At 38.9% G+C, this 21,826-nt stretch overlaps 1 protein-coding gene across 1 annotated transcript in view; it reads left to right on the top strand.

The window, feature by feature from the left end:
* The window catches only part of COL25A1 (collagen type XXV alpha 1 chain), a 658,924-nt gene that overhangs the window by 467,132 nt on the left and 169,966 nt on the right, over positions 1 to 21,826 (top strand). The window contains exons 12-13 of the mRNA XM_089668497.1: positions 5,233 to 5,277; positions 21,054 to 21,098. Of these exons, the coding sequence (XP_089524623.1) occupies positions 5,233 to 5,277; positions 21,054 to 21,098 (90 nt within the window). The remainder of the gene's footprint in view (positions 1 to 5,232; positions 5,278 to 21,053; positions 21,099 to 21,826) is intronic.

Raw genomic sequence — 21,826 nt, 5'->3', positions numbered from 1 at the left:
AGCCAATGACTTCTGGACAGGGGCATGCCTGCTGAAGTGATGACGTAAGGTCGCATGTCAGTGGTCCTCACGTTGGTCTTACTGGGTGCAAAGATCAGGGGGCAGAGCACTGGAGAAGCTCAGAGGATAACTCGACACCTTAGTGGTTTTGTTGTCTGCAGCTTTTACGTCCCGTTCAGTACACGGCTCACATCTGCCTTTATTTACTTCTGGTTCTCTCGGGAGATGTTATCTTAAGCCAGAGGAGAGGGAAACCGGTGGCCATGGCTGCGCCCTAGGTGGCTGCCTAGTTCACCTAGCGGTAGTGCCGGCCCTGGCTGCACCAGATTCTGAGTGATCCAGTTTTTGTAAATCTCCCCCATTGTCATCTGCAGAGAAAGGCTCATTTGTGCATCACACTATACTTTAATTGGTGACCAGATATATGCTTTAACACATGCATGCTTGGGTTATTTCACTTCACTGCACTTATTTGCAGCTGAAAAAATCAGCTAGACAGGTTTGTGCTGCATTGCAGAGTTGTATAAATCTTAGGACCGCATTGACATACATTATTATTATTATACAGGATTTATATAGCGCCAACAGTTTGCGCAGCGCTTTACAACATATGTTGCAAGTAAAACAGTTCTCTTATATGTATTTCATCCATGGTCAGCTGTTTGCCCAGACTTTAGCTTTGAAAGGTATGTTTGCTTTTAACCTATTGGAGCTGTAGGAAATCTAAGAACCTCTCATCTTTTTACAAAATCGGTGTAATGTTTTGCTCTTTGTTCAAATAAAATTATGAGAGGAAAAAAGCCACAAAACAGATTCCCCTGTTCTGGAAAGACTATTTTTAATTTTCGGTTAACTGTCACAATGTTCTGCACGTACACTGAAGCATATAAAAGTATTATATATATTGACTCTTTGGGCTGATTGGAGCGGTCATTTCAGATGATTGAAAACTAATGAAACAGAGTGGCTAGGCAGCAGGGAAATGCAATATAATTTCGAGGTGCATCTCTAGAGGGATCACCAGGAGAAAAGAAATCCTAATTTCACTATATAAACTTTAGTTAGACCTCATCTAGAATCCTACAAGGTTGATTTACCTACAAGGTTGACGAGCAGCGACTCAGGAGCAAGCAAGCAGCGGTGCAGTTTTCTCTGGAGGCACTGCTTGAGGGGGGCAAAAAGAAGAGGATCAGGGCTGCTCTGTGCAAAACTACGGCACAGAGCAGGTATGACATTTTTGTAATTTTGAAAAAAAAGCTAAGCTTTAGTATGACTTTAAGTTTAAAACTAACCATAGAAACCATTATTTCATTGAAAGAGTAATGGATGCTTGGAACAGACTTCCAAGAGAGGTAGTGAATAAATAACAGTAAGGAAAATGTAAGCATTCTTTGGATAAACATAGGTCTATACTCGGACACAAAAAAAAATGTACAAACTAAACAGAAAAAGCCCAAGAAACAACAAAATCAAACAAAAACATTTTTTAAGAAATGCTAATTCAATGGAGCACTTTGGCTTTTTTTGTCAATCTGAGTTTCTATGTTGCTATTTATTTATTTTCAGTTGTATATGAAAATAATTTGATTTAGCCATACAGATCAACTCATTTAAATCCTTTTATATCCTGCAAATTCAGTTTTATATACCGCAAATTTGCCTAGCTTTTAAATCCAGCAATGTTGGTCCTCTTTCATATCCAACATTTGTTAGACATTCTTACCAATGAATATTCCGAGGCCAAAAAGATTTTGGGAAAAGAAACCTGACAACTTCCCTGAGTGCTTCAGTTGTGTTTTCATCATTCATGCTTCAGCTATGTAGAGACCTAAGTAAAGAGGTGAGAGGAACTTTAACTCCTGTCACCATGGAAGTAATTTATTGGCTGGTTACAATGTGCTACTGTGGTAGGACATTGCCAGACACAATCCTTATGCCAAGTCCCTAGTCAGTAAAATCACCTCATGCATACATCTGTTAACTGTATAAGACAGGTATACACTTTTTAATACTGTTCTTGAAGCATGAATGTATTTCTTGTTGCCTGCATGACTTTCCCAAGATTTCTTTTATACGGTATATCTAATGCAAAAAGTACATTTACAGTTTGGGGTTAAATTACCAAATTCATAGGTATTAGAAATTTTATACACATCTCAAAGATGGAAATAGATGGCCTTTTACTCTCACAAACCAATTATATTCCCAACCTTAATTCTTTCAGCAAAAAGGGCACTTCCTTCTAGAAATTTAGCTTGTTTGTCACTCAGTACCGCAACTATTTGAATATCATAGGTAATGAATACATCTGTTACTCTAAGGCCACCCTCATTCTTTTCCTACATGTTCCTCAAGAATTTGAGGTATTGGCAGCCTGTATTGGCATTGTATTGTATTGGCAGCCTGTAATACCGACAGTTAAAGTGCTCAACCAAAAACAAACTTCACAGTGCAAAGTATGTTGTATACATAAATACAAAAAACAAAATCCACACAATTTTTATAAATGTTCATTCCTAAATAAAAAATGCCACACATTAAAAGAATTTGTCTCCATATATTCGTCTCTATATATTCACCAATACAATGTTGTGCACATACAGTATATGTTCACTACTCCTGTAACACCCCCGGAGCTGTTAGTATGCCTGAGAGTAGAAATGCTCCATAATGTTTTTAAAACATTGCATATTAAAATTTTTAATGTCCTTTTGACACTGGAAGTGGTGTGTTAGGCTCTTTTTCACATGTTTTCGTCTAACTCTTTTCCCCAATGTTAAAGCATTTTGTTTACAGAGCTCAGTAGCTCAAGCTGAAATTAACACACACAAGTTACAAGAGTGACTCATCTCCCTTATCCCACTCCTTCCTCCTGAATACCCCTGTGTTAAGCGTTAGCCAGTCCGAAAAAAAAGTACTGCTGCGCACATTTTTAGATAAAAAGAGTGCATAGCAAATCGTGTTGGAATTCTTTGTCATGTAGTACATTTTTGTGAAGTATAAGCTGTAAAGGGGACAAGCTCAACTGGTATTGGTAGTGGTGAACCATGATGAAGACAGGACAAATAAGTGTTTCCCAGCACACTTACCAGACAGCCTACAAAAACAAAGTACATTTTCTAACAATTTTGTTAAAAACACAGGTTGTAGTTGCATGTGCATGTGTGGAAGCCACACTGCATTGTTAAGGTACCTCTGTAAATTGAGGTACTAACTCTGATTTTTGAGAGTCTCAATATTGAAGTATACTTTATATAGCAATGAATACATTAAGGGCAGGTATGCCTGGAGGCATCCCATAATTCCGTATCCTCCCTGGCGGTATTCCCGAGTGTAGCTCGGGGTAAAGTTTCAGTACCAAAAGCGGTAACCCCGACCTACACTCGTGCTTACCATGCGGCGCTGCTCCGGGATCTGTTCTTCACTTACCTTGTCCTGCGCTCCCGCGATGTCCCTCCTGCAGTGTCCCTGGTAACGTAATCCGGCGGATGCCGACATCTGTCATCTGGGTTCCGTCCTCTGCGAGCGTCGGGACGTATGGGGACAGAACAGCGGGAATTTGAAAATGACAAAAAGTGACATTCACTAAATACACTAAAATCACATAGTAAAACATTACTGTATCAAACCATTTCACATACATATTGTCCCTAGTGCTTTGTCCTGTGCCCTGCCTGCATTTTTACTGTTCTTTATGCCTGGAAACTGAGAAATGTCCATGGCGTCCAAAAAGCATCCCTTTAGGTCAAAAGCGGTTTTAGCCCAGCTAGAGAACAGCGATAGTAAATTAGAACTACTTGCAGAATTGAGTGATAATGGTTCGTGGGGAAATTCGTCATCAGACACTGAAAACGATTTTGTGACTTTGCTCAGTGATGTGCAAACTTGGCGCTATATTTCAAATTTTAGTGTATTTGGTTTGATTATATTATTGAATTAAATTTATTATTATTATATTATTATTTTTTATGTTTATTTATTAAATTTTAATTTATGATTTCGTGTTTCAAATTGTAACATACCCGGGATCTGTACTAGACTCTTGTTCGGACAGATTTCAGTGAGTTATTCCAAAAATTACAGGCCCACAATAAAAAAATACATATTTCCATGCAAAAAAATGTACCGCTTTGAGCACAGAAATATGTACATAATCAGACTGCTAGGGAGGTTAAAGGTATGGAGACATACTAGAATCTAGCAAAGCACAATGTTAGAAGTTAGGACTGGACTTTACAGGGGGACCTTGATGAAGCAGTGAGATTTCCACATTTATTTGCAAACGTTATACAGCTAAAATCTCTGTTGTTAACACAAATTGTTAAAAATATTCATTTGTGCTGTGCAAATCCCTTTCATGTGCACCTTATTTTTAAAGCTAGTTATAAATTGTGGTGGTTGGCATTTGTACGTACTGTAGCATGCACAAGCCAGGGATGCCCAGGAACTGTCGAGAAGTTTATTCAGCAAGACAGAACACAAACATATCCATAGCATAAAACAAAACATTTGCTTGTCTGAGATTCTAACTGAAAGTCCATTCCCGACTAATATGGTGACCCCTAATGGGTTTCCCAAAACAAACAGACAGCTCTTGTGTCATTTTAGCTTTCTGTCAGCCTTAGCAAGTGACAGTTTCTGACAGCAGAGAGAATGAAAGAGAACTCTGAGCATCATTCAGCTCACACATAGAAAGGCCTGTGGACTAATTACTGAGGTCAGGCTAACAGGTAAGATGAGGACCTAGAAATCTAAAAATAGAGGCTCTACAAAGTCTCTGGGTTCCAGGGCCCCAGTCCAGAATATGTCATGAACTGAGAAAACAAAAAGTTTCATTTCAAACAAAAACCCTGGAGGGGCTAAATACAACTGTAGAAACATTAGGCTCCTATTCTATATTGCCTGCCACAAATCTATTCATTTTTGTGCTGCAATTGACAGATTAGGAACATATAAAAATGATTTGAGATACTCAGTTTTCCTGTTCACTGGATTTAAGGATTTGAGGAATTCATATTTAATTTTTGCTGCTCCTTTGCTACTTTTTGTTTATCTGTACAAATTTCCCCGTATGTATACTTTATATGTAATTTTAAAGAAAAAAAGAAAGGTTTGAATTTTGATACATCTCTTTACATAGGTTATTATTACATTTGTATACTACTATACTAGTGTGTTCATAAAGACTGCAACAAAGCTGGACAGTTATTTTGTCTATTATTCTATTTTCAGGGTTCCAATGGAGAGCCAGGAATCCCAGGACTTGATGGGCATAAGGTAAAATAATCTCCACATAAGACAAAGTTGGGATGAATGAAAATAAAAAGTGTGGGCAGTTGTTTGAAAGAATATACAACTACTGTAGTTAATTCTTCCATCTATATTTCCTACCAAGAGAGACTGGTTTGGCCAATATCCAGTACCTGAAACCATTACACAATATGTATTTTTGCCTATTCTTTCACTGTATCTTGAACACTACAGGATTGATTTACTGAAGAGGAATAGGCTATTCAATCATGCAAAATGTCACTTTTTAAAGGGGATTTTCTTTAGCTCGGTCAATGCGGTAGACATTTGTGAAGAATACCCAATCACATGCAATGAAAATAAAACATACCGTATTTTTGCTTGCATGTAATTGGATGATGAAAGTCAACAGGGCATTACCCCATTCACTAAGCTAAAGAAAAATTCTCTTGCAAAGTGAACCACTTATTTGCCGTTAGCAAGTCAACCCTTATGTGTGAGGAAAACAATAAAAGCTCCCACTGAGTCAGGTAAGAGTGTTTTTAAAGGTTCAGATATAATATGGTATGGAAGAGTAGATAAACACAGATAAAAAATTAAAATATGTGCACAGGTACTGGAGCTGACAGAGAAAAGGTTACATTGTAATTATGTTTTGTTCCAGAAAGGGGTATTTTTTTCTGTAAATTTAATATGAGCTACGTAGAAGTTTTAGGTACAGCTTAATGGTGTTTTTCAATTGATTTTTCAGTTATATTTAAAAGGATGTACAGAAAATGTTCTAGGAAGTCTAGCTATGCATATGTTTTCCATTATATCAAAGAAAATATGGTGACAGAAAAGACATTTGTGGTCCTTTAAATATCTGTCAGCTCAAGGTTCTCTCAAATCCGGCATCCCCTAAAGTGTTCATTTGCGTGCCAAGTTCACTTTGAAACCCGAGCCCAGAAGCAAACTGCTCCCCTTGCTGAAAAGCCAAGAAGTAGCTAGCTGATTTGCTGCTTAAAGCTATATGCTCAGCCAAGGCTCTGTGGCTACTGTTTAACCACAGAGGAACAGGCACAAAATGGACTTAGGTCCAGCAGCTTGAAAAATCATGAGCTGCCTCATGAATAAATTGCAATGCATTCCAGGCTTGTGGATCTGTTCTATTCATCTGCAAATTCTTTCTTAAAACTCTCTAGGCTTATAGTTACAAGATCTCTAAAAGATAGATAGATAGATAGATAGATAGATAGATAGATAGATAGATTTAAACAATATAATCTCAATTTGGCATTATTGGCACTTGGAACTGCTGTTTTTCTAATTATAGTAATCTGGACTCAATTTAATAACTAATGTTGAAGTTGGTTTTAAATATGAATTATTTAATTGAATTTGGGTTTGGAAAATCTGCAAGAAGTACAGGAGTTTAGTAACGGGGGTATAGTGATATGTATCATGTCATCCATCTTGACATGTGACCTTTCATATTGCTGTTGTTCCATCCTGAATGAGTTTGTAATTGGAAACAAACCATAAAACTTCATTCTTTACTTATCTCTTACAGATGCTTATCTTATATCTTCAATAAATCCTTCTACAAAACTTTTTAAACAACTTCCATCATTTTTTAAACCCTCCCTTAGACTACCATGTATAAAGCTGCCAGGCCTGATTTCTTCCAATTGTGTTTTAATTATCTATTATAGTCCCATTTACAGTCCTGACGGAAACAGGTTTTACTGCTTTGCAATCCAGTGCTGGTATATTCTAGCCCATCACTTGCAAATGTACTCAGAGTTGTACTTATCACATCTTCAGGAGACACTTTTGCTTGTTGAAATAAACGTATCATAGCAGTATGGAATTTAAAAAAATGCACTGCTCAAAACAATTAAAGGAACACTTTTTAATCAGAGTATAGCATCAAGTCAGTTAACTCCTGGGATATTGATCTGGTCAGTTAAGTAGCAGAGGGGGTTGTTAATCTGTTTCAGCTGCTTTGGTATTATTGACATTAACAACAGGTGCACTAGATGGGCAACAATGAGATGATCCCCAAACAGGAATGGTTTTACAGGTGGAGACCACTGACATTGTTTTCCATACTTTCTGACTGTTTTTCACTAGTTTTGCACTTGGCTAGGGTCAGTGTCACTACTGGTAGCAGACCCTACAGAGGTTGCAAAGGCAGTCCAACGCCTCCAGGATGGCACATCAATACGTGCCATTGCCAGAAGGTTTGCTCTGTCTCCCAGCACAGTCTCAATAAAATGGAGGAGATTTCAAGAGACAGGCAGTTACTCTAGGAGAGCTGGACAGGGCTGTAGAAGGTCCTCAACCCATCAACAGGACCGGTATCTGCTCCTTTGTGCAAGGAGGAACAGGATGAGCACTGCCAGAGCCCTACAAAATTAACCTCCAGCAGGCCACTGGTGTGAATGTCTCTGACCAAACAGAAACAGACTTCATGAGGGCGGCCTGAGGAGCTGACATGCTCTAGTGGGCACTGTGCTTACTGCCTGGCACCATAGAGCTCGATTGAAATTTGCCATTGAACACCAGAATTGGCAGGTTCACCACTGGCACCCTGTGCTTTTCACAGATGAGAGCAGGTTCACCCTGAGCACATCACAGACTTGAAAGGGTCTGGAGAAGCCATGGAGAAAGTTATGCTGCCTGTAACATCGTTCAGCATGACCATTTTGGTGGTGGGTCAGTGATGATCTGGGGAGGCATATCCATGGAGGGACGCGCAGACCTCTACTGGCTAAACAATGGCACCCTGACTGCCATTAGGTATCAGGATGAAATCCTTGGACCCATTGTCAGACCCTACACTGGTGCAGTGGGTCCTGGGTTCCTCCTGGTGCACGACAATGCCTGGCCTCATGTGGCGAGAGTATGCACAGTTCCTAGAGGATGAAGGAATTGATACCATTGAATGGCCCCCACACTCCCCTGACCTCAATCCAATAGAACACCTCCAGGATTTCTTGTTTCGGTCCATCCAGCGCCGCCAGGTTGCACCTCAGACTGTCCAGAAGCTCAGTGATGCCCTGGTCTAGATCTGGGAGAAAATACCCCAGGACATCATCCATCATCCCATTAGGAGCATGCCTGGATGTTGTCAGGCATGCATACAAGCACGTGGGAGCCATGCAAACTACTGAGTACCATTTTGAGTTGATAATTTTCATTTCCATCAAACGGTGGGGCATCCTTACGTTCCTAACACATTACCCAGTCCATATGAAGTGAGATGCATTGTTTTCTATGGGATATTGCACACAGTAAAGATCAGTAATACAGCACTGAGTACAGAGTAAACAAAAATAGAAGATTTTGCATTCGAGTGCAGTAATTTACTGACGTATTTACTTACCTAGGACCAGAGGCGTCCCTAGGTTTTGTGTCACCCGGTGTGGTAACACTTGATGACACTCCTTCCGACGATCCCCGCAGAATGGATCGGATCTGCGAATTGAGCATAATGGATCGGAATCCGATCTATTATACTCAATCCGCAGATCCGATCCATCTTGCGGGGATCGTCGGCATTCTTTACAACTTACCTTTTCTTGGAGCGGGTCTGGTGTCACCCCGTATAGGTTGCATGCCGATGATCCCTGCAGGATGCGGGGATCACCAGCATGCAACCTATACGGGGTGACACCGGACCTGCTCCAAGAAAAGGTAAGTTGTAAAGAAAGCCAACAATCCCCACAGGATGGATCCGATCGTCGGCTTGCTTTACAACTTACCTTTTCGTGGAGCGGGTCCGGTGTCACCCCATGCGGTCGGTGTCACCCGGTGCGGGCCGCACTCCCTGCACCTGCCTCGGGACGCCACTGCTTAGGACCCTTGCACATGAACATCATAATTTGTGCGCAATGGACCACAATACTGGCAAAAAAGAAGAATTTTATTTGTATATATTCATCGGTACGTTTACACATCTTTACTCGCATATACTCAACATTACTCAGGTCTTTAGACATTTTTTTTGGCCCACTGCACACGAGCGTCACAAGTCCCTGAGCAAACACCAGTAAATTATGATGTGTGTAAAGGGCCTAAAGGTTTTTTATGATACAAAAATATAGGGGAAACATTATTGTACAATTAAGAGGTATCAGGGGTAAAAAAGCACAAAAATAAAGAACTTCTAAGATATGTGAACCATAATTGGGAAGGGGGGGGCATGGTTAACATTTTGCTTTTATAACAAAGTGCATACTTAAAGTGTATGCATCCAAAACTTCTTTCACTTTTAGATAGGGTAGGGAAGAATTAAAACCCCTGCCAGGTTACTATTTGCTGTCTGTGAAACTGTTTGAGCTTTGAACAAAGGGTACCTATTGGAAATTTTCTCCTTCCCTCTTGTCCTCTTAAGAAACGAAAAGCATGCAGGATAGTATTTTTATTTAAATCTGGGACCTCTGTGTTAAGAGGCAGCATTGCGGACCACTGTACAAAGATTAAAATCAGAATAAGATTTAACTTTTCGGGCTTTCCTCTATAGCAGTTGGGTACATATTTTATATTTTACTTCCCTCTGTTTAAATTATGTTAAAATCTGTAGAATAAAAACACACAATGAAGAACCTGAATTAAAAAAATTTGAAAAAATCAATGTGATGCATTGCACTCATCAATCCTAAAGCTAAACCTTGCCATTGACATAATTTCTTAGAGACATAGATTCGCAGGCAGGTTCTTTATCATTTCATTTTACAAACAATGCTTTAAATTATATTTTGGGTGAACTTGGTCTTTTATTTATGAAATATGTTAGCAATATATACCCTATGTAATCCTGCTAATTTAAAAATCGCTTCCGGACTGTAAACAGGCATTTAGAATCTCCTCACCATTTAATCACTTAATCTATGTTTTATTATGTATAATCAGAGGTCACCATGGAAGCATCATTAAAAGAGAGCCCCAGTGTTGTCTGTTGGGTTTCTCAGTTGATACATTTTTGGCTTGTCTACAACACACGGATGAAGGGACTAAGAAAACTAAGCTTTCTTCTTATACATATGGGTAGGTCAAGCATATTGTAGTATTATGTCCTTGTTTACCCCACGTGAATAATATATAATTACTGTATCACATTACTACAACGAATGCTTTTATTGAAAGGTAGGGAAGAAATCATCAATGAAGGGAAATGCTAAACAAAATTGTTAGTCACCTGGGAAATATTGCTGAGAATTCCTGTCTAATTTCTCTTGGCTGTCCCTCACCCCCAAAAAAGATTTTAGTTGAAGGTGAAAAGTGTACAGGAGTAAGGATAAAACTTAAATTTCCCCTGTCTTAGAGCATTGCATGTTCTATAGTTTCAATGTTCTTACATAAACATTTCACAAGCAGACATCCGTGGCTCTTGTATTTCATCTTACCAATAATTAATCATCAGCTGTGTCTGAATAATATGACAAAATGTAATCGGCCAGGAGCTGAAAAGACCCTGAGCTGAGATATCAATTACACAGCTTTATTAAAAGTGTATTTTTATCTGTAAGTTGTCATAAACCATCAAGACACCACCTCGTCTTTATCAGCACAATGACAAATGCAAAATCACAAGCTCAGCATGTATGTTAACGCCACCTCGGCTAATGAAGTCTGCAGGTAACTCAAGCCCTCTTTATTAGTGTCTAGTGGATCACATTAGGTCCATCAATCATACACCTCACACTGTAACTGGGCAAAATTTAAAGAATAGGTACAATAAATAACATACTAGAAATATATTTTGACATTTTTAGAAAGTACTGGAGCAAGCATTGTATACTATAAAATAGGTATTATTGTATTGGATATTGATTATAGAAAACAGTGGAGAAATTAAAATACAGGTTAAAGGTATAACCATAATGAAAGCAAGTGATAGCAGAACTACATACTCTGTAGTTGACACAGCTACAGTGGGGTAACTATAGCTTCATTCATTGTCTAAGACAGGTGGCTGTTGTGTAGTCATGGACAGATCAATGACTGACAAGCACATGAGAGACTATTTCATGATTTTTAGTAAGTTATGCCTCTGATAAATAGATGTAATGTATGCTCAGTATGTTAAGGCCATCGCAAACAGAATGCAGATCTCAGAAACTAGGGGTGGCAATGCAGAGCATTTCAATTGGGAGAAACTGTTCTTCCAGGAAAAAAGGTGGGCTTTAACAATGATGAGAGCATTAAAGTTGAACTCCAGACATACATCTAAATACATAGTTGAAATACATATATGTGAGCCATTTTACTTGCATAAGGATTTGCCTCCATGTCTATCCAGTTCTGAGATTTACATTGCCCCATTACACAGGAATGCCAAAAGAATAACAACACTCTGTCACTATTACAATATTAAAGTGGTTCTAAAGGCTCAAGGTTTTTTACCTTCATGCATTCTATGCATGAAGGTAAAAAACCTTCTCTGTTCAACAGCCCCATCAACCCCCCTAATACTCACCTTAGCCCCTTCTCGATCCAACAACGTGCACTGGAGTCTCGGCTATCCTGGGACTCCCTCTCCTCAGTGGCTGAGACAGTGAGCCAATGAGATGAGAGAGGGGGCAGGCTGAGCTGTGGCTTCATGTGTGAATGGCCACATGGAGCAGTGGGTGCCCCCATAGCAAACCGCTTGCTGTGGGGCAGCGGACTGGAGGGAGGGGCCAGGAGTGCCAGCAGGGGACCCGAAAAGAGGAGGATCTGGGCTGCTGTGTGCAAAACCACTTTACTCAGCAGGTAAACATAGACATGTTTGCTATTTAAAAAAAAAAGCCTTTAGAATCACTTTAAATATATTGCTGATATCACTCTGCCCCCAACCTGTTGACAGTGAATGAGCAGCAGCAGACTAATGAGATCATTTCTCTAGTCATTTTACTATTTCTTTACAAATGCGTGTTCATTGAAAGCATATTTGAATGCAGCATACTTCATTGGTTCCCAGTCCTGGCTCTCCTCTCTCAGTCAGTGCTGCTGTATAGACAACAAATAACACCAAGTTCAGTACCATAGTTGCATTTTTTTTAAAAAATACATTTGATCATTTATTAATAATTACAGAGATGCATTCATTTGGTTCAAGATTATAGACCATCTTGTCATAAGGTGGTATTATAGGTAGAAAGCACAACCTCTCCTAGTCAGCCTCCTGGGAGTATGAGCACTGTCTAGTCATCACCTTGGGGGGCGTTATGTTCATGTACAATGTGATGACCATTAAGAAACAGCAGAAAGGAAATGAACATGAGTCTTCAAGGAAGAACATCACTGGACAATTTTTTTTAATGGCCACATAACATTAACAAATCAAGAGTTTTGGGAATTTAAAACCTGTTCTGTGTGACAGGAATTTATGCTTTATGGTGTTACCTTGCTTCTAAGGTCAGCCATAGACGGTTAGAATCTCGGCTGACCATGATTCAAACCATGTATGGGAAGGCTGAATATACTCGATCTATCAACCTGGGTACAATCAGTCAGCCAGATTTTGTATACGATTATTGCTAGCGGCTGTTATAGTGGCTAGCAATAAGCACTGTGTTCACGGGTTGCAGAAACGATATTCGCTTGATTCCCCCATCAACACAGACAGTGTTAACAGGGAAATTCCTCCCACCAAGCCATTGTGTTTTCCTGGTGGGGAGTTTCAGGGGAAACTGTCCCCCACAATTGCTTGGTGGGAGGAATTTCCCTGTTAACACTGTCTGTGTTAATGGGAGAATCGAGTGAATATCTTTTCTGCAACCTGTGGTTGCAGGATAGAAATTTGCACCATCTATGGCCTGCCTAAAACCCAGATATCACAGAAAAGCTTGAGTTTGTGTTTCTGTGTATAACCTATTACCTGCCTTATAAATATATAGCAATATAGCTCTGTAACAGTAAGAAAAATGTGGTGCCCACAATGCACTGTAAATTTTGCCATATTTTGCATAAAGTATGTCAGGGTGTCGAAATCCAGACTAAAGATTAGTTAAATCTGATAAATCAAAGCTGAGTCGATACTGTGTTTAAGCACTACCAAATACAAAATCAAACATGGCTTCTTCAGTGTAGGAGTCTGAGAGAAGTTTGAGCTTAATTAATTTATTTACTGTTTCATTCATGTGAAGCCTGGTAACAGGACTTCCTAAAATGTTTAATTTCAATTGATTAACATATTAACATAGTGGGGATCAGCATGTTTACAGTGATTTTGCTATAGGGATAAAAGGCTGGTGTGCCCAGCTGGTACTTTTTGGATTGTCAAGACATACTGTATGTTTTTAAATTAATGAAGAATCAAAATAGAGCAAATCAGCAGACTGGCACTCTGTGGACTGGACTGCTGGAATGCATTATTTATTTTTTGCTACAAGCATAGAGTCCAATATATATTTGAATAACATGTTAGTGTATAACTAAATACCATCCTTATTCAAATCTATTTTTACATGATATATTGAAATAAAAATCAATAGTTCTTGTCTACCTTAAAGCAATTATTTCCTATTTATTAAAGCAAATTTTTCCCATTTTATTGTGAGCCTATAATTATCTACTTTGTAACTATACAACATTCTGACTCATCTTTATACATCCAAGAATCTCGTTAGATGATGGTTTCTACATCAAGCCTTGTCTGGCTTTATTCTCTCTGTCCTTACATACAAATCTAAAGACGAGACGACTATACTGGACTGGATGTGCAAACTAATTATATCTCTTGAACTGCCCATTGAGTGCTATAAAAATCTAAAAATTCCCAAGCACACTATACATCTATTCAGCACAAAAATACATAATTAAACTGTTTTAACATTTAAGTTAAAAGAGAGGTTTCTTAGTTATGCAATACAGGACACAGGATGTTTAGCCATTGACCACTGGTTTATAGGCACCTACTTTCAGGTGATGACACAAGCAAAAAAAAGGGACATACCCTATATAACCCCTCTTACTACCAGCTAGCCTCCGTTTTTTACTACAGTCAGCGAGGAAGAGATTTGGCTCGAGAAATCACCGGAAGTTCTATTCCTTGCTGACACGCACGTCATTTGTTTATTTAAACACACAGACAGAGTGTGCCAACACACTTACAAACAGCACGAGACATATCACAGCTGTTTAAAGTGTTTTTTGCTCCATCCTGAGGAAGTGGTGAGGTAGTGCCATGAAACGCGTTGATGGTATTTTATATTATTCTGTGAGCAATAAATATTGAATCAATAAAGAATCCATTTCTCAGCTTCTCCTTCATATTTGGATGCATCAGCTGACACCAGTTTCTAAATGTTTGGGGCTCATGAACCTCCTATCATGAACACACAGGAATCCTGGGACCGCAGAGCATAGGATCATTCAGATCACCCCACCGAGCATCGAGAGTGACCTTACTCTGTGCAGGGACAGACATATTCCCTGCAGGCTTTCACTCCAGGTTGTTTGATCCCCCATTAGAGAGCTCAGCAACCTCACAGGTGTGAGTACACCATTGCAATTTACCTTTTCATCGTTTATTTCATCCAATTATCTGTCAAACTACTACACAATAAGGAACTATCCTACGGCCTGTCTCCTTCTTCCCTTTTTCTCCTTATCTTTGAAGGTACCCCAGAAATGAGTGGCAACCTTGCGGGCGCAGACAGGATTTGGTCTGGTCCCTTAAGTCCACCCAAAGTGTGAAGACATCTGCTACTGTACGTTTGGGGCCTACCTGGGACTCTGTCCAAAGGTGCTGTCCATCCTATCTCTGGGATATGGAGTAGCATGGGCTGTGACACTTTAAACACTGTGATGCAGCTATGGAGCTAGAAAACAGTTGACCTGTAGTCTGATGCCAGTCTGTCAGGTACTACCCTGCCTGCGTGGCCTCATTTTCAGACACTTTTACTGCAGATATGTTGCCCGAAGAGGAGGTAGACAGGGAAGATCCCCTCTCTCCGTCTTGGATCAAGATAAGACATCTTCAGCTGAAATTTCATCTAAGCTTAACCACTTGTATACCAGCCTGTAGAACCCCTTCATTACCAGGCTTTTTTCAGTTTTCAGGGCTGTAATATTTGACAATTGATTCTTATTCTAAGTCCTCCTGAGCTTCTATGGAACCCCCTCCTAATTTTAAGCTGCTAACACTCAAACTGATACCCAAAACAGTGCTCAAATATATATTTAAGTTAGTGTAGCACTAACATTCATTAAACCAAAAAACCAATATAATAATTCAAAAATCATATATAATACATATACTTTGTGGTTAATGCTATAATCCTCTCAGTGCTCTTGTATGCCACTTAATACATACACATATATTCCTATATCCCAAAAATCAATATACACTCATATTCCATTAATTATATATAAATATTGTGATAGTGCCACTTCAAAAGAAAAAAAATAAATAAATAAATGAATAAATAAACCAATATTGTGATGGTGCCACTTCCAAATCCAAATCAATATATTCCAAGTGATATTTATATACATGCAGTGTGTCTTTATATATATATAGTGCCACTCGTGAAAAAACACACTCCTTTCCACTTCGGCTGCAATGCCTGCTCACCTCCTTCCAGCGACCCCTAGGGGCCCACAAGCCTTTAGGATCACTCTGGATCCTCAAGAATCCTGGTTTGGTACCTCTCTGATACTCCTCCTATTTGGCCTCCTCCACACCTTCACTGCTGTGCCTCATAGGATCCTCACCAGCGACTTTCTGCAAACTCTCTCTCACATATTAGTGAGTCAAAAAAAGATCCTCCATAGTGTAGTATTTCCAATATGTCAGAGTTTAATTAAAAAATAGCAAAAAGTAACTCACATTCGTTTGTACAGCGATTTTTCTGTCCCTATATGGGCAAACTGCACACATGTGTTTTTGCTTCCTGATAACCAGGAAAATGGCGTCCCGCACCTGAAGTGCATCACTTTGGATGCCGGAAGTTGCGTCTTAGCATGCCTACGCGTTACGTCACGTGGTCTCGTGACTAAATAAATATTTGACAATTACTCTCCACACAACACTGTACCCAAATGAAAGAGAGAGCTTTCTTTTGGTGGTAATTAATAACCACTGGGAATTTTATTTTATAATATAAAAAAGACCAACAATTTTGAAAAAAAAAACTGTTTCTTTTAAAAATGCCAGAATAGTATGGAAAAACCCTAAAATAACCCTTTTTTGGAAAGTAGGCACCCTACTGTAATCTTATTTTTTGCCACAGTTTTTTGGAAATTAAGAAACATGCCAGTGTTGAGGCAGTTAAACACAGAGCTTGGTAAAGGCGCATTAGATAAGTGTACAGGTGATAAACAGAGGAAGGCTATTGGCTAATGTAGTGGTCACATACTGTGAGAAGATGGAGTTGTGTAAGTTAATGTTCAGGATAAGGGAGGTGAGGGGTTAATATGTAGGTCACATGGAGACATCATGGAGATAGCATATATATGAGAGGAGGGGGTGTTAAAGGGTTAAAAAAAACAGATCTCTATGTCACAGAAAACGAATAAATAAATCTGAAGCTGCTGATCACTTCATTCTGTTCCCACTGATATTTATCCGATCTCTCTCCTCCCCCTGTTGTAAGGGAAATGGGAGGAATCAGCACAGTAAAAAGTAAACAGATCTATCACCCCTGATGAAGTCACGTGTTTGATGTAGTGACATGAAGGCTTAGGGCGGAGCCAGTAATGTCACGCCGCTACCATCAAGTGTGTGAGTAGCCTTTTTATTGGAGGTTCACATATCTGCTAGTTATCTTCAGTGCACTAATGTGAAGTGCATTTTTTAAGCTTTATTAAAACTTTTTTTTAATAAAATATCAAATTGGAAACAGAGAATAATATATAGTCTTCCTTTTTCTGAGCTTTCCGGTGTCCTGGTCTAAAGCGTCATGGAGGATGGATCTGGATTGTAAATCATCCGTAGACTAGAGTGTTGATTGATGCTATAACGTATAAAAATCACATTTAAAGTGGAAGGCACATATGACCTAATATACTGTATGTTGGGTCTACTCATAAGGTGAAAGCATATGCTTTGTGGTGACAAGGCTGTGAACTTTGTATGAAGGATATATCATACAACTCCGATAAGAATTGAAGTTGAAACAAGAAGAACGTTTAAACTTCACATATATTGGACACTATGAGAATATTAAGGAATACACTGTGGACATATATATAATTGTGCACACATGGATATTATATTCTGAATCTCTACTTTTAGGAAAGTGTGGTGCAAAGAGAGTGACCACATATGTCTTTCTTGATTGGTACATATGAATAACTGATATGTACATATGGATACCTAGTATTATTGGGGAAGAATGTATATACACTGGTATATTGCACAGAACATGTTTATTGCACCTAAGATTTGCTAAGTAACTAATAGGATAGATTATAATTGCACTTTAAAGGACCGTTTATATTTAAATCGGTACACATGGACAAATTGTTTGGTACATGTGGATGAGAAAAAAATTAATTGTTTATTATTGTTTTTTAATTCCTATATATTGATGACATGGTACACTTTTTTTTTGTTTACAAACACTTTTGTTCAATTTTTATGAAATAGGCTGCAAAAACAACATTACAGCATCAACTATAATGCAGAACAAAGATAAGGCATATCTATAATATATATATCAGAAGGTGACACGGAACACTTTTAAAAGAGTAATTAGAGGGCATAGATTGGACAGTTTATTGCAAAGTATTTCACGGTTTTGATATTTATTATAAATCAATCAAAACAATTGCATGGTACCCAGCCCCTCGGATCAGCTGCTTACAGTGTCTCTGAGTACCAAGCTATATAATGACTACTGGGTACACAGCGGACAGTTAGCGGATCAGCTGCCCGATGGCTTTCTATCCAGTGCCATTTATAAATAGTACTGTGTACAGTTGCAAGAAAAAGTATGTGAACCCTTTGGGATTACGTGGAGTTTTGCATGAATTGGGCATAAAACACTGTGAATGTTTACATGTTATGTGCAATTAAACCATGGCAACATCTAATGTTTGTGTAGTATTATGTTCAGCAGACTGTGTTCTTCTATTGTTGTGACTTAGATGACGTTCAGAGCACATTTTATGCCCAATTCATGCAAAACTCCACGTAATCCCAAGGGGTTCACATACTTTTTCTTGCAACTGTAAATAAAGGGATACCAATCCACCAGAGAAAGACATGCTGCAGTACAAAAGTGTATTTCCACTCTTAAAGTCAAATTTAAGAAAATCCCACTATTTGTTTGGTATGTCTTCCCATTCACACATTATACCTAAAATGTTTTTTAAAAGAAAAAAAAAAAAATCTCAAGAAAACCACTGTGATCTTTCCTAGTAGGAAGGCTGGGCACTTTCTCATCCAGTTCTCATTAACATACAGTGCTTTTAAATGTTTAATGAAAACAAGAAAATCCAGCACTTAGAGCATAAACATTAAGAAAATGACAGCTGCAAACAAGCAATATCTGAATACAAGATATATGTAATATACGGTAACTCAAAAAGGTTCATTTCTCTTAAAAAAAAATAGATATCAAAACATCCTCATATACGGAAATAAGATGGTCATTCAATAAAGTCCACCAAGGTGAAAGAAATTCTCTAAGTATGACGTTCAATTCTATTTTAAGCAATCACAATCCAGTGCAAATCCCAAGGGGAGCCAGTGTTGTGAGGATATCCAGGCCACCAGGATACACACACTTCTTACCAGAAAGATTGGATCTCAGACAGACGAGATCATGTAATTAGCTGACACACAGCCATACACTATAAAAGATTACTTCAATCTATGAGGCTCCTATATTGTCATCACATCTTATCTATGGCTCCGCCAAACTGGTTCCTAACAAACAAGTAAACTTAGCTAATTCACAGCCCTATTCCATATGACTTGAGTTCAGTCTATGAGACTCCTATATCATCATCACATCTAAAGCTGGTCATAAATGGATTTTTTTTCTTTCCTGAAGCCACAGGTTGTAGGAAAGAAAATTGCCCGATTACCCTATACTGTAAACACAGTCAGTGTTGATGGGGGAATCCCTCCTGCGCAGCCACTGTGTTCTACCGGTGGTTGCCGCGAGCAATAATCACATGTAAAAAGTTGATTGATCAACTTGTGTACATTCAGCTTGCCCATACATGGTTAGATCTCATCTATGACTGGCTTAATCTTTGGCTCTGCCATTTTTCTGTATCAGCATCACATATGGTAAGTGATTTTGAATCTGAACAAAAGCTTTGCAGATGCTTTATAAAAGCTTGCTGTGCACACTGCTCTTCAGAGTAGCATGCTGTATACTATACACTAGACTTCAGAAGAGCAGTGTGCACAGCAAGCTTTTACAAAACATTTTATTTTTATTTCAGGTACTTACTGTATATAGCGCTGTCAATTTACACAGTGCTTTACACATATATATATATTGTACATACACATCAGTCCCTAACCCTCAAGGGGCATACAATCTAAGGTCCCTAACTTACATTCATACATACACATACTAGGGACAATTTAGACAAGATCCAATTAACCTACCAGCATGCCTTTGGAGTGTGGGAGGAAACTGGAGTAGCCAGAGGAAACCCATGCAGGCACAGGGAGAACATGCAAACTCAAGGCAGGTGGTGTCGTGGCTGGGATTCGAAGCAGAAACCCAATTACTGTCAGGCAGATGTGCTAACCATTTAGCCACTGTGTTGCCCCAAAACATCTGCAAAGCTTTTGTTCAGATTCAAAATCACTTACCATATATGATGCTGTTCTCTGATCCAAGGCATTTTACTCTGTGACATTTATAATATATGATTTTTCATTAGGCTTTTGTTTTGGTGAGGCCCTGCAATATTTTTAAATCTTTTTGGCAGGGATACACCGATACCGCTACTTTATTGGTGAGTACGAGTACCGATACTTGCTCCCAAGTACTCCCCGATAAAGATTTGAGTCCATACAAAATGAATAGGCTCAAATCACACTGCAAAGAATCGTATGTGATTTGAACTGGAATGTGGTGTGATTCCTGTCTGAATTTCCTCAAGGGTGTGATGCAGTTTGAGCCATACAAAATGAATGTCTCAAATGGCACTGCAAATTGCACTGCACCCGCAGGGAAACTGCATGTGATTCGGCCTAGAATTGCACTGCATTCCTGCATTCAAATCACATGTGATTCTTTGCAGAGCGACTTTAGCCCATTCATCTTGTATAGGCTAAAATCACACCGCAAAGGTATCAGTTTCAGGTATCTTGGCATTTGTATTCGTGCAAATGCTTGGTGTCGGCAGCAAAACCGGTATCAGTATTTTGGTTTGGGGTATAGTCAGGCTTGGTGTGTCTGTTTTTGAGTAAGTTGTGTTGTTATTTATGGACCAATAAATTGTATATTATTTTGTACGCATCTTCCTAAGAAGCCCTTTTTTGTTTTGGGCTGGTTTACTAGCAGCAGTGTAACACCATGCTGGGTAATTATGTACTTGCACTTCACAGAGTTTTACCACTGGCGGTTCATTTTCTCTTTTTACGATTTTTAACTAGCACAGGGAACGCATAGGACAGTATGCTGAACAATACAATAATTCCCCAGCACACAATGCTACCTAATTAAATGGTTTCAAAATTTAGGTTAAATGTAGATGTCCTAGAAACATTTCAAAATGTAGACCTATTTAAAAGCTGTGTCTACATAAAACCTAAAATGATGCCGTATCTATTAAAATGTTCAAAAAGATATTTGTGAAATGTTTTACATTGAGTTTATTAATGTTATTGTTGCATTATTTTATTTGTGTTCTAGGGTGATCGAGGTGCACCTGGATTAGATGGCATACAAGGGATGAAGGTGAGCTGAAAACACGCAGCCAACAGCTATTGCATATAAAACTATAATTATTTTTATTCCATTGTGCTGTCAAAACAAATCAGCTACAGGGGTGAATTATCCTCACATGAACCAGAATTAAAGCTCAAAGTACTTGACATCTTAAGTAATAGAGCAAAAAAAAGTACAAATTGTGCCTTAAAGTATAACTAAAGGCACAACTTTTCTTTAGTGGAGATGGATTAGAACAACTGTCGGGTTTTTATTGCTACCTCTGCTCTCTTAGGGAGATTCACACTCTCTATATGTCTTGTGTACCATTATTGTTTAAAGTGAAAATAAATAAAATCGCAAATTGCAGGCTATTCTCAGAGCAGTAATAGGGTGAAATCTTCCAATGGAGACACTAGTTCTGATGACACCCCCTAGGATTCCCTTTATTTGCATGGATTTTCTCTCACTTTCTATTTTGGTTATGGGACAGGAAGTGAAGATAAATCTCCCCAATGGGACACATATGGCAATAAAAGAACTGACAGTGGTTATACCCCACCCAGGGGCGGACTGACCATTCGTAAACTCGGGCACTGCCCGAGGGCCCGGGGTCAGTAGGGGGCCCCATGAGATGCCCCTGGAACCTTTTTCATAGGCTTTTTTGAGTTTGGGCAAGGACACAGGGGCCCCATGATCCCCTATTGCCCAGGGGCCCCATGAGTTGTCAGTCCGCCCCTGACCCCACCCTTACTGTA

This window comes from Staurois parvus, unplaced genomic scaffold (genome assembly GCF_062004578.1).
Source record: "Staurois parvus isolate SC_StPar_1 unplaced genomic scaffold, SC_StPar_1.0 ptg000058l, whole genome shotgun sequence".
Lineage (NCBI taxonomy): Eukaryota > Metazoa > Chordata > Amphibia > Anura > Ranidae > Staurois > Staurois parvus.
Note: the sequence above shows the minus strand (reverse complement) of the source record. Positions and strands in the feature narration are given on the sequence as shown.